This window comes from Melozone crissalis, unplaced genomic scaffold, assembly GCF_028551555.1.
Source record: "Melozone crissalis strain CALT ecotype California unplaced genomic scaffold, PUWL_Pcris_2 ptg000016l_1, whole genome shotgun sequence".
NCBI lineage: Eukaryota > Metazoa > Chordata > Aves > Passeriformes > Passerellidae > Melozone > Melozone crissalis.
Genome location: NW_026535794.1, coordinates 46,638,330 through 46,655,162, shown reverse-complemented (window position 1 = coordinate 46,655,162; position 16,833 = coordinate 46,638,330). Strand labels below are relative to the sequence as shown.

Here is a 16,833-nt window from a genome sequence, read left to right as displayed (position 1 = left end):
CCCAGAGCAGTCAGAGACACTCTTACTGCTGCTAGGAAAGGGACTATTTTGATAAACTTCTTTTGTTTCCAAATGAGATCTCCAAAAGCTGGACAATAAGGAAACTAAGTATATCATGATAAAAAACTAAACAAATTAAAAGTAGCATTAAAGTGTTTCTGTGATTTTGCTGTTTAAAGTGACTTCCTTGTCTGCTGTGCAGAAAAAAAAAATGAAACAACTGGACACAAATAAAAATGTCAGGGGTAAACAGAATTGCTAATAAAGGAATAAATGCAATACTAAAAAAATTAAAAGTGCCACAAACTTAGTGGTGACTATATGCCAAATGGATATTTCTCTTTATTCTGCCAACAAAAACCCTTTTAAAGCTCACACCATTATACTGACATGGTTTTCCACAACTTGTAGCTCATTTTTAAGCATCTCTGAATTAGTGGAGGAGAGTTTATTCACCCTTCAAGAACTTCTGAGACAGCCAGCAGTCTTGCTTTGTGCTAGAACTATGCAAAATTGATATGTAACCCTGAAGTTTTTACTAACATCTGAATTCTGGAGGTAGGAGGTACACCTTTACTTTCACCTAAAGGAATATATCACTGCCAATGTATTTTGCAACTTCAACAAAAAGTGCAGCAAGTATAATAGTAAAAAGAATCACAGGTCAGCTGTTCAGATATCAGGTTTTTTCTTTGGGCTGCAGCAGAAGTACACACAGCTTTTCTCTCTCATTTCTCACCTTCCTGATAGTTGTGGGCACCATCCGGTAAGGCAAGAAATGGCAAGTACTTCCATTCCTCTGGTAAACTGTGGCTGTCATGTCCTTCTCCAGGTTTTAGGGGAGGATAGGAAAATTCAACCTAAACAAACAAATGCAAACAAAGGTGAGAGAAAGAGAGAATACATTACAGTTACCATACAAGCAAGCCTCTATGATTCAGCCTAGCACTTTTTTCCTACAAATATTATGAGAAATAAATTATTTTCTTCCAACTAGCATTGCTTGTCTCTTCCTTCAATGCACCCACAGACTGACTTGTGTGGTTTAACTAACAGGCCTTGGGCAGATTTGGCTTTTAGAGTCTAATTCCTTTCCCTCAAGAGAAATGAAAAGAGATCTTCAAGCAGGGAAGAGCACCCAGGAGCTGAATATCTTCTTCCCTGTGTGCACAGAGCCAGCAGCACATTGCCACACCTGCAACAACAGCAGGGGTCATTGCTGGGGCACACATATCCTGAAAGCAGATTTGACTTCCCAGCCCTTCAGGTGCTCATGACTGGGTAATGCTGACACATGCAGGCCTCTCTTTTACCCTGCAAGACATTGAATTGTCTCAGAAATTGTACTTACAGCAAAACACTGGTTCCTATATTTTTATGTCCCTGACTGCAACATTTTCTACACAATGCCCAAAAGTATCTCCTTTCTCTTTCACTAAGAAATCCTCCATTTCAATTTTGCCTTTCATTTAATTGCCATTGTCCTCTTTTTCCTAGAAATAGGGACAACCTTTCCATTTCTTGCACTACACTACACATCCACCACAGACCCCCACAATCAGCATCTTTACAGTGCAATCTTCTTTTCCTGTGGAGACCTCTCTGGTTTTCCAGTCACTTCCACCAACTCTCTTTCAGACAGCATTTCTTAATTCAGTGAACAAAGTCTAAGCACAGATTTCTCAGTAAAAGAAACTGTTTATTGATACTGCAATTTCTCTCCAAGGATATTTAGTTAGTGAGCATAACTAGTGAGCTGCAAAATGTATGTACACATGGAAAAGAAAAAGCACAACAAAGCAAGCATATAAATAATATTTGATGGATAATAAAATAGTAATAATAAAATATTACTATAATAAAATAGTAATAATGAATAGTAGTAATAAAATAGTAATAATACCAATAATAACATCAAAAGAAAAAACCTGTGAAAGGTGAGAGTACCAAGGAAAAGTGAAATTCTTCACCTTAACACACGATGTCACTGTCTGCAACTGTTGCCAACTTGACAAAAAGGTACAAAGGACAAGAAAACACCAGGAGAAATCAGCCTTGCTACTTGTATCAATTTCAAGTTTTCTTATTCCATGTTATGGTGGGTTGACCCTGGCTGGACACCAGGAGCCAACCAAGGCTGCTCTGTCACCTTCCTCCTCACTTGGGTAAGGGACAGAAAATGTAATGAAAGGCTCATGGGTTGAGCTAAGGGCAGGGAAGGATCACTGACCAGTCACTGTCATGGGCAAAAGAGACTTGGCTTCGGGAAATTAACTTTATATCAATAAAACAAAGTAAGATAATAAGAAGTAAAACCAAATCTTGAAAATACTTTCTCCCCACCCTGGGGTGGGTTAATCCCTTCCTGGACTTAACTTTATTCCTGATTCTCTACCTCCTCCCCCAGCAGTGCAGGGGGATGGGAATGGTTCCTGGTCAGCTCATCACACGCTGTCTCTGCTGCTGCCTCCTCCTCAGAGGGAGCAATCCTTCCCCTGCTCCAGCATGGGGGCCCTCCCCAGCAGACTGCTCCATGAACTTCTCCCAAGTGAGTTCTTGCCACAGGCTGCAGTTCTTCATGAACTGCTCACCAGGGTGGGTCCCTTCCAGAGTGCAGTCCCTCAGGAACAGATCCCAGAGCAGGTCTCCTGTGGGGTGACAAGTCCAGCCGGGAGCCTGTTCCAGCACAGGGTTCCCACGGGGCCACAGCCCCCCTCAGGCTTCTGCCTGGTCTGCCATGGGGGTGTCTACAAATGGATCTCTGCTCCTCCATGGACCTCCCTGGGCTGCAGGGGGTCAGCCTTGCCTTACTGTGGCCTTCACGACAGCCCACAGGGGAATCTCTGCTCCCGGGCCCGGAGCATCTCCAGCCCTTCCTGCTTCACTGGCCTTGGTGTCTGCAGTGCTGTTTCTCTCACATACTCTCACTCCTCTCTTCTCTGGCTGCAAGTTGCTGCTCTGCAATAACCTTCCTTCTCAAATACAGGAACCCAGAGGAGCTACCACCACCCCTGACAGGCACTGACCAGCCCTGAGTCTCTCCCTGGCTCTGTCAGACATGGAGGAAGCTTCTGGCAGCCTCTCAGAGAAGCCACCCCTGTAACACCCTGTAACTATGAGGAATCCATAGAGTCTTTTAAACAAAATATGCCCCTAAAAAAAAAAAACCATCTGACTTCTAAATGAGAGACTAACAGCAGAATTAGCATCCACAAAAGGAGCAGAGAATTTAGTACACACGTACATCCTGAGAATTCCCTGCTATCCTTTTCAAGTCACAAATAAGAAAACTAAAATGGTAGATAAGAAAATTTAAATGGTAGAAACTTCACATAAATGCCTGCAGTATCATACCTTTTGCTGATTCAAACAGATTCAGATTCAAACAGGCTGGCTGAAAACACCGTTTACAAATTTATTATTAGAATCTTGCAGGAGTAACTTTAGCAATAAATATAGCACAGTTACTAAGTTTAAAACACAGATAGTCAAGGAGCATCTACACTTAGGTCCTGACTTGGGTATTTTATTTCACTGCATGGCCAACAGAGAGGGATTCAAATTCACCTCTGGAGGAGTTTCTTTCTAACAAATACAGAAGAGACCCTGAGTTCCTCAGATTCCATCAAAAACTTCAATGCATTGTTCCTGACAGAGAAATACTTTAAGTAAGGATTTAAGACATCATTGCTTCCAACCACCTTCAGAATTACCACTGTATTTTGCACTGCAGCCAAATAATGAATTAGGAGACAAATTTACAGGAAAGATGGGTAAGATGAGTCAAGCTCCATGAAAAACATGTAATTCAGAAAGGAACACTCCTTTCCAAAGGCCAGAACAAAGCTGAGAAATCTGGCTCCTGTGTTCTTTTTACAGTGTGAAATTTGACGAAGAACTACTTTGTTCTAGCTCACAATATGCTATCAACACCTCTGTTGCTATCAGATAATCCCAGCAACAGGGATTTCTGCAGGTTCTGTCAGTTCCAAATTCAATAAACTGTACAGGCATTAATGACACTGATTACAATCTTGTTTTCTATTAGTTGCCTTCTTTCAAAAACCTCTGTATGCATGTGTGTGTATAAGAGAGAAGATCACAAATCTGAGGCAAATCAAAACTAAAACTGCTTAAGTGGCTTTAAATAATCTATTTTACAGATACACTTTATGATAGTCCTGATTTACATTATGGCATACTATTTTTTCTCCTCCTCCCCAAGAGGATGCATATAGGACATATCCTGGTTTCTAGGGAGGAATCACATTCATGCAGTTTAATAGAATTGCTGTTGGCCAAAGTACCAAAAGCATGGAAGTAACAAATAAACAGGAAAAGGACAATCCAACAGCAAGAAGAGCAGGCAATGCCCTGGAGGACTTCTTTCCATCCCTCCTGCAACTTGACAGTTCCCAGTGATGAGAAAGTTTGACTTTTTGATATTAAATAAGCAGTCACTGCAGGTAGGAGTCATGTCAGCTAAGTGCATGTCAAAAAGCAAGATCTCTGAGGCAGTTTTCCTAAGCATTCTGCAAAGCCAGAGAAAACAGACACCTGCAGAGGGTGATTCATCTGATCTGTTTCTTTTGACCATCTCTGAAGAGAGCTAGCTCTAAGTCTAATTTGCAGATGACTGACTTAATGCAAATGAAACTCACCCTAACTGTTTCCCATCCTCTAGAAGTTCTGCTTGATTCTCCAGCTCAATTTGCAGACTTGCATCAATTGCAGTTAGGAATCCTTTGCACAGAAAGAAATCATTATTTCAAAACCAAAGTGTTATAAGAATATTGAGCAGCCTTAAAAAATATGGCTAAAACCTCACAGTTCTTGAAAATTATGAAAGCGAGCAGTGCACATGTATAGAGATGGTAATAATGGGGTAAACAGAATTTCGGTTCTATTGTTTCTGAGTTTTCAAACAACTGGAGTCTCAGCAAAACCCTTCCCAGCTTGTGTGTGCAAATTACAGAGCAGTGTTCCTAGGGAAGGCAACTTAAAAAGTTATTTTCTTATCATTTTCCACCTTAAACCCAAGACAAACCATGACATGGGGAAGAGATGGGACTACTGAAGATACCTGTCTCATACCTTTTTTTCACCCTCTTCACAGAATGAAGAAAGAGGAGCTCATTTTTTATTTAAATATAACGGCCTGTTATGTAAATCCATCCACATATGCATGTGCATGCATAAACATGCACTTAAATGTCCCTGTATGTCATTAATATATGTATCACTACAAAAATGCCTGAAAATATGAGAAATAAAATGTTTTCATAAAGCCCAGTAGTGAAGAGGAACAAAAATACACACATAAGTTTTTAGAGCTGACTGCCAGAGAAAATTTTACAGGTTTTTGTCACCTTAATTGAATTAAAGAAGACTCCTCAACAAGATGAAATTCAATTCAAAGCTGAACTCCTGAGAGACTTCAAAATAAACTACATAAAACATGAACTAGTATCTCCATGCATTTCTTACTCTTCCAAGTGTCAGGGATCTCCGTTCCAGCTGGAAATATTGGTCACGCCTGTCAAGGGGTTTTGATGGCAATGCTTTTTGCCTGTGCAAACTGTCATGTTCTCTAAGCAGATGGGTCCTGATGGATTTCAGAAGTAAAAACAACACAGAATATTGTCTTGAGGTTTAGGGGAGAAATAAATAACTCTGCTCCTCACTACACAGAATACTTCAACTCTTGTGAATCATCAAGATTGATTATTAAAATAAAATCTAGTTTATAAGAACTCCTTAAACAGAAGTACAACTGAATTTATGGAACTAACATCTTTTATTTTTCTGGAATTCTGCTGCATTAACTAACCTTTAAAATGCAGTTTGTATTGAACTTAACAGTTTGGATGCAAAGCACCAATGAACACACAATTCTAGTGGGGAGAAAAAAAAAATCGAGGCAATCTGGTTTTGTTCTTTGCCTTTAAAGGCACTTCCTAGCCAGAATAAATTTACTACACATTCATTAAGTCACAGTAAGAAAACATGAGAGTAAGAGAGGAAAAATACATTTAAGTTTCTACATCTAGGAATTAACATGATAGTTCTTTAAGAAAAATGCATTGATAGCGTCTTCTACTAAATTGCAAGCACACAATCAGAAGAGAGGTTTAAAAAGGAACTGATAAAAAAGGAATTTCCAAATATATGGGCATGTCCAGCTAAACTATTGCACTCAAACATTTGATAGGCAGTTGGCATTAATTTTACACTCAGGTAAGGTTGTTCTCCTTATCTGTGAAAAGTGATTAATTGTTAATCAAAGTAGAATCATCAGTGAGCACCAAACAGTGATAATTTAAAATGTTCTAGCAAGTCAGAATAACCTTCCCACCCTGCCCACTTCATCTACTATCACATTTGAATTATAGTCACAATATAAGGTCTCCATTTTAGTATAACAGATATTTTGGTAGATTTATCTTCAGATAAGTTATGAAAAAACATCTGGACCCAAGTAAATTTTTGCATTGATACAATGGAGAGATTATTTACTCTCAAAAAAATCTGAAATCTTTAGAATGACAGTGTTATTTAAAGACTCAGGATGCTTTCAGTAAGTTATAGAATCTAATTTACAGGAAGCAAACCCATTCCATCCTCTAAACAATTGCTTTGATTTCTCCCATTGCTTCAACTGCAACAAACAGGTTGGATAATTGCTTGAAATGAAGAAAAGGAGATCAGCAAATTACACTAATTACATTTCTATTTAGAGAATCTTTTCCTTTCAAAAATCCTTACAACACATTTAATTTCAAGGATACCAGCCCCTCCTCTCCAAAAAAGAAAGGCAGAAGTATGCTAAATAGAGTATAACTACACAGCAGTAATCAAAAAAACCCGATAGATAAAAATTACACCCAAAACTTGATACTTCTTTATAAATAAGTCAGTATTTGTTCTTCACTCAAAGTAGGGATTTCTAAAATCAGTTTTCATAATTTATTAGTCCTAGCATAGCCAGACCCAGAGAAGAACAGCACAGCAATGACCTTATCTGAATCACCATAACAACTGCAGCACACAGCCAAATGAAAATCTAAGAGCACTGTTTGTCTTTCAGCACTAAGAACTATTTAATACTTATATAACAATTGAATTTAAATTACACACTTCCCCCATTTTTGCACAGCAGAACCTACAGATCAGGATCTGCAAGCTGAAGAGTCCATTCACATGACAATAATGCCTGTGCAGTAATATAATGACCTCTAGCATCAGAGTTTTAAATATATGTTATAGATTTATATAAATGTGAATATTTGTAACTACTATGTATAATACATGTATATATGCATGCAAAAATATATATGAAGTATACATATAATATATACTTACATAAATATATTTTTAAATACACTATATACACAAATAGCAACAGCAAAAGAAATCCCTGTATTACCAGAAGGCAGGGCATAGTTGTTTCTATCCTTTCAGCTCCTGAAACTGGTACTTGCTCACATTTCCATACTGCTAAAGCCATAGAGTGGCCGCTTACACAAGTTCTAAGGCACCATCTGTAGGCACAATATCACCACTCAAGTTTGCTTCAAAACCTCTGACTAGGTTAGCAAAGCTCTGACTCTTACTGAGGCCCTTAAAAGATAAAAAAACCTGAAACACCAAAACCTTTGTTTTCATTGCCATGCTAGCATGCATTCTAAACACTCTTTCCAATTATTTAACACTGTATTTCTATAGTCATAGAGTTCAAGCCCTATATCAATACTGTGCTTCAGAAGTTTGGCTCTTATTAGTCTCTTCAAAGAGACACACACTGCCCAGAAAAAGAACTTAATACTACTGCAACCATTCCAGCCAAGGGGACTTGCTAGGGAATTCTGTGCCATGAAGACAAGGTTTATACATTACAGAAAGCAAGAACTCATACAAGATGAATTCTGGCAAGAGAGAGCATCTCCCCTGATTAAACAAGCGAGGGCACCCCAATCTCTACCCCTAACAAAGATGTCTGTCCAACCCAGCAGCCAGGGCAGACTGGAGTCAGCAGCAGCCAATTGCTCACCCACAGATCCGTTCTTAATGCCCATCTTGGTGCCCACTGGCTCTTGATGAGCACACCCAGCCACAAGGACTGTGACATTTCCCCTCTCCAGGGACAGCACTCACAGCTCACACGAGACTCAGGGATGCAGCCTTTCCTCAGCTCGGCCGTGGCTCCAAATAGCAAGGAGGTGGCAGGTGGCAACAAGTTGACAAGTGCTACACAGAATCCACCTTCCCCCGGGAAAATGTGAGGGCCAGGACAGCCAGCACACTTCTAAGCACTTGGACTCATGGGATTAGAAACAGCCCCTGAGTGTCACTCACCCAGCACCTACTGCTGAACCAATGCAGTCCAAGCGAGCCATCACTTGGCCTTAGGAGCCAACAAGCATTCAGGCTCTTTGCCACAGGACATCTGAGGGGCCCAGAACTGCTCTTAGTGAATTTGCCCCTTGCTCACAAGTTTTACATCAGAATCACTCCTGAGAGGCAGCAAATCTGGTTCACTGCCACGCATGAGGCTGAGAAGGTGCACAAACACAGTTACACAATGAAGCACAGAACACACCACTCTGCTGTCAGTGACCCCAAGGAAGCAGGCAGCCAGCCCCATGTCCTGCCCCCCAGCATGCTGGGGCAGCAAGGAACTTGCTTTCACATCTTGTACCCACAACTTTCTTTGCTTTCAGAGATGGCATGCTGCCTAGGGGTATTAATTCAGCACCTCATACAAGCTATAAGATGGATTACCAAAATTAGGCACAGATCATGAATTCAGGTGATATTAGGACAGGGAACACAAAGTGGAGACCTGCAAGTTCCAATTTACTCCTGCTGGAGTGACCTCTGTTCAGTGATTTTACAGCTTTGAACCTCCCTCTGTTCTACATGTATGTAAATTACATTGCCACCTCTAGTGCTAAGAGGTGGCAAGCCACTGTTTGAAAACATTCTGAACAGGGAAATGAAAGGTGCAGCAGAAGTACAGAAATACATGCTTTATTGACTTGTCATTCATTCACTTATTCAAGAGAAAGGCTGAGATTCCTGGCACAGGATATTTAAATAGCTAGTCAGATGTTATGACACATACAAAGAACAGACAAATCATAAGGTGAAAGTTAAGTATGGTGACTATGGGAAGCATTACATAACTGCAAATGGGTATTCAGGAACCTTCTCTCAACTTGCATATCAGGGCAACTATGGAAAAAATATCCAGTATGGAATCCTTCCTTCAGTATGGAATACTTCACTTCCCGGGCAGCACTTCACAGAAGCGACTGCAGGATTATCAAAGTAAAATGTTCTTTGAAAAACTAGACAAAGAAACAAAATAAAGAAACAAACTAATCAACCATACCACAAAGTTTTTCTTGAACACTGAACACCAAGTATTACATAAGCAGATTCAACAGTTATGCAAAAAATAGAACTCATCATTAACTCTACACAAGAGATCAGAATCTGCAGCATTGTTTACAGAAGTACATGAGTACCAGCAATTCATTGTGTATTTAAAATTATTAGCACCCCATGCCAATTAGAGTAGCCTTACAAATAAAAGCTAAAAGCCTCTTTAAAAGTTACAAACTGTTGAGCATAAAATCCACATATTTTAGACAAAAGACTAATCTTTGATACTTGATGTATGCTATGATTAACTTTATTAGAAGATTTCATGCTCATAATGGTCCTTTAAAGTGTTTTAATATTATTAAAGCACGGAACAAAATCAAAGGAATTGTACTAATGTTTATAGGTTATCATCAATAGAAATAGGAACAAAGCACTTCAGCTTGATTCCAGCTTAGTTCTTTTTCAACTTATTTTTGTTTCTGTTGTTCCATTAACAAGATCTTGTTTAATCACTAGACAAGATTACCTATTGCATAATACCTGCATGCTGTGCTCCCCTGAAACAAAGACACTGGGAATTTAAACACAACAAAGCATACACTTCACTTGCATGTTTAAGAGCATCAAGCACATCTAAGAGAATCACAGCAACTACTGGAGTGACAAAGATCAAGAAAGGAAAAAAATAATTCTCCAGTAAAGCAGAGTCTTAGAAGAAAGGCAGCAAACAAAACAGGGACTAAGACAGGCTGGAAAGTTTTCCCCTGAAACTTCCCACCCATGGAATCTATGGAAGAGAACAACTTCAGTATTTCCCTCTTAGAAAAACGTGCTACAATCAAGAGTGCAGCAGACCTGGAAACGTAGGCAGGTTCACAAGAGTTGATAAGAAGTGCAGACTGACCTTGCTCATTATTTAGACATCTCCTAATCCTCCAAAGTCAAGCCTAAATTGCCAACATTTCTGCTTAAAGACACCTCCTTCCCAGGCACCTGGGAAAAAGGCCATGTGCACAGATTGCTCAGGCCAGGTCAGGTGCCAATTTCTGCAGATCACAACAAGCATCACCTTGCAGAGCTCAAGTATTTGAAGCGCTCAAATGATGAAGATCACATACACAATTCAGGAAGAATTAAAGGACATTTTCCCCTCTCAAGTATTATATTCAGGCTCTTCTCTTAAACTGGGTATCAGCTGTTTCATTCCTGATCTTAGGTTTCCTTTGCATGCCAAGAAGAAAACCTCTGGTCAGGCAAGAGAGGGGGACTGCTCTTCAAGCACAGTCCACACAAAAACAATCTCACACAGACAAGACTCAGACACTCTTTGGAGAAAGCGGGCATCACATTTATGCTATGAAGTTCAGTACCTTGAAGATCCTTACAGCAAACCTTAGGATTCCATGGAAATTTGCCTTTTGGTATTTACAGTAATCCCTTGCCATGTCTGTGGGAGTTTGAAATGTCATTCTCCACAGAAGTACAGAGAAGTGGGTCAGGATACACTGCCGTTATTTCACAGATCAAAGATCTCAGGCAAACAAAACCGACCGGCAGCGCGAGCATTCCAGGACACACATGGCACTTCCTCATTTTCCTACCACTCACAATCCAATTTTTTTCCCACAACACAGTAAAAAGTGCATATATTAAAGAGAGCCAAGAGTAAAGTGGAATAATTTTAAGCTCTTAAGAGAGTACGTGAGACCATGGTCACCTGCTGCACAAGGTCAGCAGTGATGTGTTCAACTGCTCAGCTGAGCAAGTGCAGAAAAGCTGGGCCTTGCCCCAAATAAAGTGAGATTCTGTGTGGCCTCACTGCTAGTGACACAGTGCCCGAGTTCACTCAGGTGTGATTAGCTTAGAAGCCTTGCAGCATCAGGAGAAGGTAGGGATTGTTGTGGCAGGTCAGGCACTGCAGCAGCAAAAGGACCGTGCACTTCCTCAGCAACCAGCCAGGGGGTTCACAGGGATTTGTGCCTAGCTCTCCCACCCACAGGTTTATCCAGCTTTGCTGAAATGCTTCCATCCTCTCCTTTACAAATACCTCAAATGTCATTTTAACTCTGCCTTCAAAATGAATTATTTCTAGAGTACTCGTGATATTTTAAGCCCTTCTACACCCTCAGAGACTATTATCTCTGCTTCTCCATGTAAATAAAGCTTGGAGACAGAGCTCAAGTGGCGGTCACAGCACACGTGATCACAACTGGGGAACTGCACCTCAGGACTTTCAGTCTTCTACCATGACTATAAATCAAAGGTCTTTCCATGTACTTTCTAGTTAAGGTCTGTTCAGGTTGCATTTTTGCTAAAGACTTTTACTACAAGGTAGGTAAGGACCTTCCACACTAGTTAATGCTTTCAAAAATTAAAGCGTTGTAAGGCAAATCAGGTGCTTTATCACTCGCTTGTAATGAGGGAAAGTGTTCCATGATTCCAAAAAAAAGCTTTCTCCTTTTTTGCTCTGAAATCACTAGTTACTCACTACTACAGTTCCTCAAAACTACTGAGGAATTTGTTTTCAGCTGCTCCAGTAGAAAGGTACAATTAGTCCTGAATCACTTGCCACTCTACACTGCAGCAGATGAACAGAACCTGCTGCAGTAGGTAATGAGCTGAGCAGCTACAGACACCCCAAAACACATCACACCATTTCTGTGGCAGACTTACCTGACTGTCACTTTGTGCCCCAATGCTTTTGTGCCTTGAGTCCTACAGAGCCTGAGAAGTGTGCAGAACTCCTACTACACCAAAACTGTTTCACATTTATGGGCAAGAGTTTGAGCAACTATGAAGCACTGGTTTTGCTGTTACTTTTTCCTGAGGCTATTCCTCTTATCCATAGCAAAGAGGAATCAAAAAAGGAATTTTTAATGTTTGTCATTTCATTTCAGATGCATAAAGACCATGATTGAATGCATACTGCCCATGAGTTCTGCCCACTGTGGGACATTTACTATTTAATGACTCACTGAGGAAGGTTCCCATAAGTCAGCCAGCACTTACAAAGCCAAGAAGCCTGTCACCACTCCTGCTTCCTGCCAATTGCTATTCCCTTCCTTAATGGGCCTGTTGAAAGTGTGTCAAACACTAGGTGGACCTAGCAGTTTGCAGCCAAGTTTCTCCTCCCATTCTCTGGACAGCGCCATAACTACCTCTAATCCTTAGCAAAGAGACAGCAACCAGCACTGTTTGCACATCTTCTTGGATTCACAGTTCAACTCAGTAACTCCAAAGAAACAGCATGGCAATCTGCTCGTGTAGGCAAACAAAAGCCTGCAGGTTCTCCAAACGTTTACTCCATACTTGCTAGAGAAAACTCCTCCCAATGTGTTCACAACTTTTAGTGCTTTCCTTTTCAGATAACAGAAAGCCTTCTCAACAGTGAGTGGCAACTCCCAAGCTTTTAACAACTGCCTGGGTAACTGAATCTCCAGACTTAACAATGTACACATGGAAAAACTTCACTTTGTATCTTACATTCCAGCAAAAATGACCCCCAGTTAAACAGTCACCCCTTGAAAGGAGCATGAGGAACAATTGTGGCACTGATATTCCCAGTCCAAAGGCACACAGAGATTCTCTGACTCTCCTCTTTCAAAAACAAATGCATATGGACTGTTTTTCAAGTCAGTGAAAGAAATAGATATTCCTATACATTTCCAAACGGCACATCAAAGCCTTTACATGATACACATTTTAAGTTAACCAAAAGGAAGAGCTGTACATTTCAAGTGATGAAGCTTCAGAAGCAAAGGCAGCAAATGAAAGAACCTAGCATCAAGAAATCCATAGAAAATCCTAACTCCACATGCATTTCCTAGTAAGACTACAGAGAAAAGAGGTGGGAACAGAAACTGAAAGGAGCCTTCTCAGGCAAACCAGGTGGATTCCTGTTAGGCAGCCTAGCTCCATGATCTTTCCATCTTAAGCTTTCCAAATTCACTCTGAGTGATGTCCATTTGAACACTGCTGTAGTGCTCCTTGCTTTTCTGCACTTCACAGTTTTAGTATGCAGTCTGCAGCACATGCTCAGACAGTTCCTATCCACTGGTTCTTGTGCCAACACTCATTTAGATTAAACCTGTGGTTTCTCTTCCTCAATGTTAACTCTCCAACAGTTCTTGGAATGCAACTACATGTAAGGCAGTGTTTCAATGAACACTTCAAAGGCCATTATCAATACTTTAAAGGTCATTGAGAGCAGCCCTGTGGAGAAGGATTTGGGGGTGAGGGTTGACCAAAAACTCAACATGAGCCAGCAATGTGCACAACGTGCACTTTGCACATTGTAGCCCAGAGAGCCAACCACATCCTGAGCTGCATCCTAAGGAATGTGGCCAGCATGTCAAAAGATGTGATTCACCCTCACTGGTCCTCCACTGTCCTTGTGTCTGTCCTCTGCAGCTGTGCATCTGGCAAACAGAACCTGTGAAACAACTACCTCAAAAGCAACCCACCAAAACAAGGCTTGCTTTTTTGGTCACCTCAGTTCCCCATTTCAGCTTACCACAACTGCCTCTGCTCACCAGTTGTGAAGAGGCAGGAGAGGAAAAGGGAAGAATGTTCCCGTACCTAGAGAGGTGAATACAGCCTCCAAATCTACTTTGTTAGCCCAGCTAGGGAAGCTCTTCTACATTCTCCTTTAATACAAACTGCCCAGGGACTATCTCAGCCAGTTCTGGAAGAGAGAATTCAAATTCCTTTCTCTGAAAAGTGGATCAGAATTTACAAGCATTGATAAACATATTATCACACAATAGGATTACATACATTGTCATTCTTGCCCTCAAATCACACTACTTCTGTGACTTAGCCTTGATCACATGTGGTCTCATTTCTCTTCCAGGCATTTCTTTGTGTCAATTCCCAAGCTTATACTGTTATTACTTATTCCCATTGCACAACTTCATAAGGCACCCCATTTTTATCAATCCAGTATTCCTTATTGTCCAGCTCTTGCACAACTTTCCAGTTTTCCTTTGAAATACTGATTCCTCAAGTTTGCTTACCACAGTTCAACTTTATGGTGTAAACAATACCAGCACCACTTTTAATCTTGAGAAACACTTCTTGCAAGTACCTTTCAAACCAATAGTTCCTCTTCTGACTCAAATCTGTTTCTGCTTCCTCTCCTTCATACTACTCTTTATCCAAGTACCAGCTCTTGCACTAATTCTCTTGTATCTCTGCCTTAACAATAAGTGTGATCTGTTATCAAGTTCCCAGCAGATTAGAGCTACTCCATTTCTTTCACAGAGAAAGGAATTCAATCACTTATTCTTACAAAAGATGCAGGTCAGTCAAGCATGATCTATCTTTAGCAAATGCACATAGGACCCAGTCTACTTAGTTTCATGTTGTTAATTAATTCTTTCCTTCACAAATTCCCTGGAGTCTTGCATACTACTGATGTCAAACTCATTAGGCTATAGCTGTGCCACTCCTCACCTCCAGCTCTTTCATGAAACGTTCTCCAGAGTTCAGTAAAAAATCTGCCAAGTCAGAAGTAGGATACATTTAAAATTAGATTCAAGCCTGGTTGTGGTTCTACTGCTGTCACTTTATTCCTGCAGTTCTCCTCCCTGTGACTCAGCTACCTTGTCCCCTTCCCAAACTGCCTTCCTCTCCAGCTGCTCCAGGTCATTTCTTGAGATAAAGGAAACTTCAGTTCAGAGGTATTCCAACCTAATTTTTGACAACACCTCCAAATGTACTTCTATAAACATTTTACTGGCAATAAAAAAAAATCAATGCTACTAATTTATAGTTTGGGGGTTGTTTGGGTTTTTGGTTTTTTTTTTCCTTTTATTTCCTTGCATCAACACCACTTAATGTGCAATAAAATTAATACACACTCCAGAAGAACAGAAGAAACAAAAGCCTAGGTCTTTTCCAAGAGGCCAACAACAAGGAGAGGGCAAAAATATGCTCTTCCTCCTACAGATATCCAACTAAGGCTCATCTTGTAACAGTGTTTGACAAGAAAGTGCCTGATAAATATCACAAACCTCACAACCCAGATGATCTAATTACTTCACAGGAACTGATCCCGTGAACATCCACATGTGAACAGCACCCAGACACCCTGAGGAGAAACGATGCACTTGAAAACCATGCACATTGTTCAGAAATTGAGTTATTGCACCTTAGCCTCTGAGGAATTGTGCTTGGCTTTTTTGTTGAAGCAATAATTTAATTCTCAGCTACCTTGTGTGGAATGTGTTTATGTCAGATCAACCCTTGTGTAACAATAGCCATCACATTGATTATGTCTTGGCAATTTTTATAAATGCCAAGAACTCGTTACGGAAGAAGACTCACTGGAAATCCAACATTATGTCTATCTGCTCTTATTATAGCACAGCAACTGTGTGGGCAGTCCAGCTGGGTAACTGCACATCCTGTTTCAAGGGTTAAAAAAAATTAAAACAAGCACAACATAAACCAGCTATGAAATACATGACATAAAATCCTTCTACCTTACAGGCCACATGAAGCAGTCAAGCATTTATGACAGCGGGGAAGAGACAGGCAAAGAAAACTTAAATCCAGGACAGGCTTATTACCCTGGGGCTGTTTGGTACAAGATATACCTGAGCACTCAGTGATGGGCCGGCAGGGATAGAGGAAGGTAGATTAAAACACCATTTGGAATCTTTTCCTCAGGATTCTCTGCCTGAACGCATCAAGCACGCACGACTCGAAACAGACACGGCACCACGGTGCCCCTCACTCCCGGAGCTCCGCCTCGCAGCCGGCGGAGCGCCGAGGCGGGGCGGGAATGGAGGCAGCTCCATGACCACGAACTGCCCGGGGCGAGCCGAGTCACGGCCCAGCCAGGCATCCCCCGGCCGGGGGAGGCCGCGGCCAAGCGGGGCCTCGCCACTCCCAGCCCGTCCTTCACCGCCCCCTGAGCAGAGCGAAGCCCCCCGGCCCCGCGGGACGCGCCCCTCCGGCGGCGGCTCCCGCAGCCGGGCAGGCGCCGCTCGGCGCGGGGGAGGGGACCGCGGGAGGGCCGGCAGGAAGCAGGAGCGGAGCGGAGAGGCGAGGGACACCCGCACCCCCTCACCTGGCAGCCCTTCTTGTGGTGGAAGCCCACCACCACGATGTGCAGCACCGGGCCCCGCTTCTCCATGGAGCAGCCCGGCGATGGCCGCGCCGGAGGATGCCGCCGTGCCCGGGCTCTCGCTCCGCCCCCCGGGGTCCGGCGGGGACGCAGCCCCGGCCGCCTGCGCTTCCGCACCGCCGGCCCGGGAGGGCGGGCACGGCCCTCAGCGCCGCCCTCCGCCCAGCCCTCCCGGAGCTCTGGGCTGGCCAGCGTGGGAAAGGTCTCTGCGATCGGCGAGTGCCGGTCCTACGGATTAGTGGCAGCCCAGAGAGAAGGCTGGGGGGTGTCTCAGTACAGTTTAGTCAGGTTGGTGGGTGAAGGTTAAGACT

At 42.0% G+C, this 16,833-nt stretch overlaps 1 protein-coding gene across 1 annotated transcript in view; it reads right to left on the bottom strand.

The window, feature by feature from the left end:
* Positions 1–16,599, bottom strand: part of AVL9 (AVL9 cell migration associated) — a 42,335-nt gene extending 25,736 nt beyond the window's left edge. Inside the window, exons 1-2 of the mRNA XM_054273934.1 lie at positions 16,466–16,599; positions 740–860 (exon numbers count right to left, since the gene is read on the bottom strand). Coding sequence (XP_054129909.1) covers positions 740–860; positions 16,466–16,531 — 187 coding nt within the window. The 5' untranslated portion in view covers positions 16,532–16,599. The remainder of the gene's footprint in view (positions 1–739; positions 861–16,465) is intronic.
* Between the last annotated feature and the right edge of the window lie 234 nt (positions 16,600–16,833).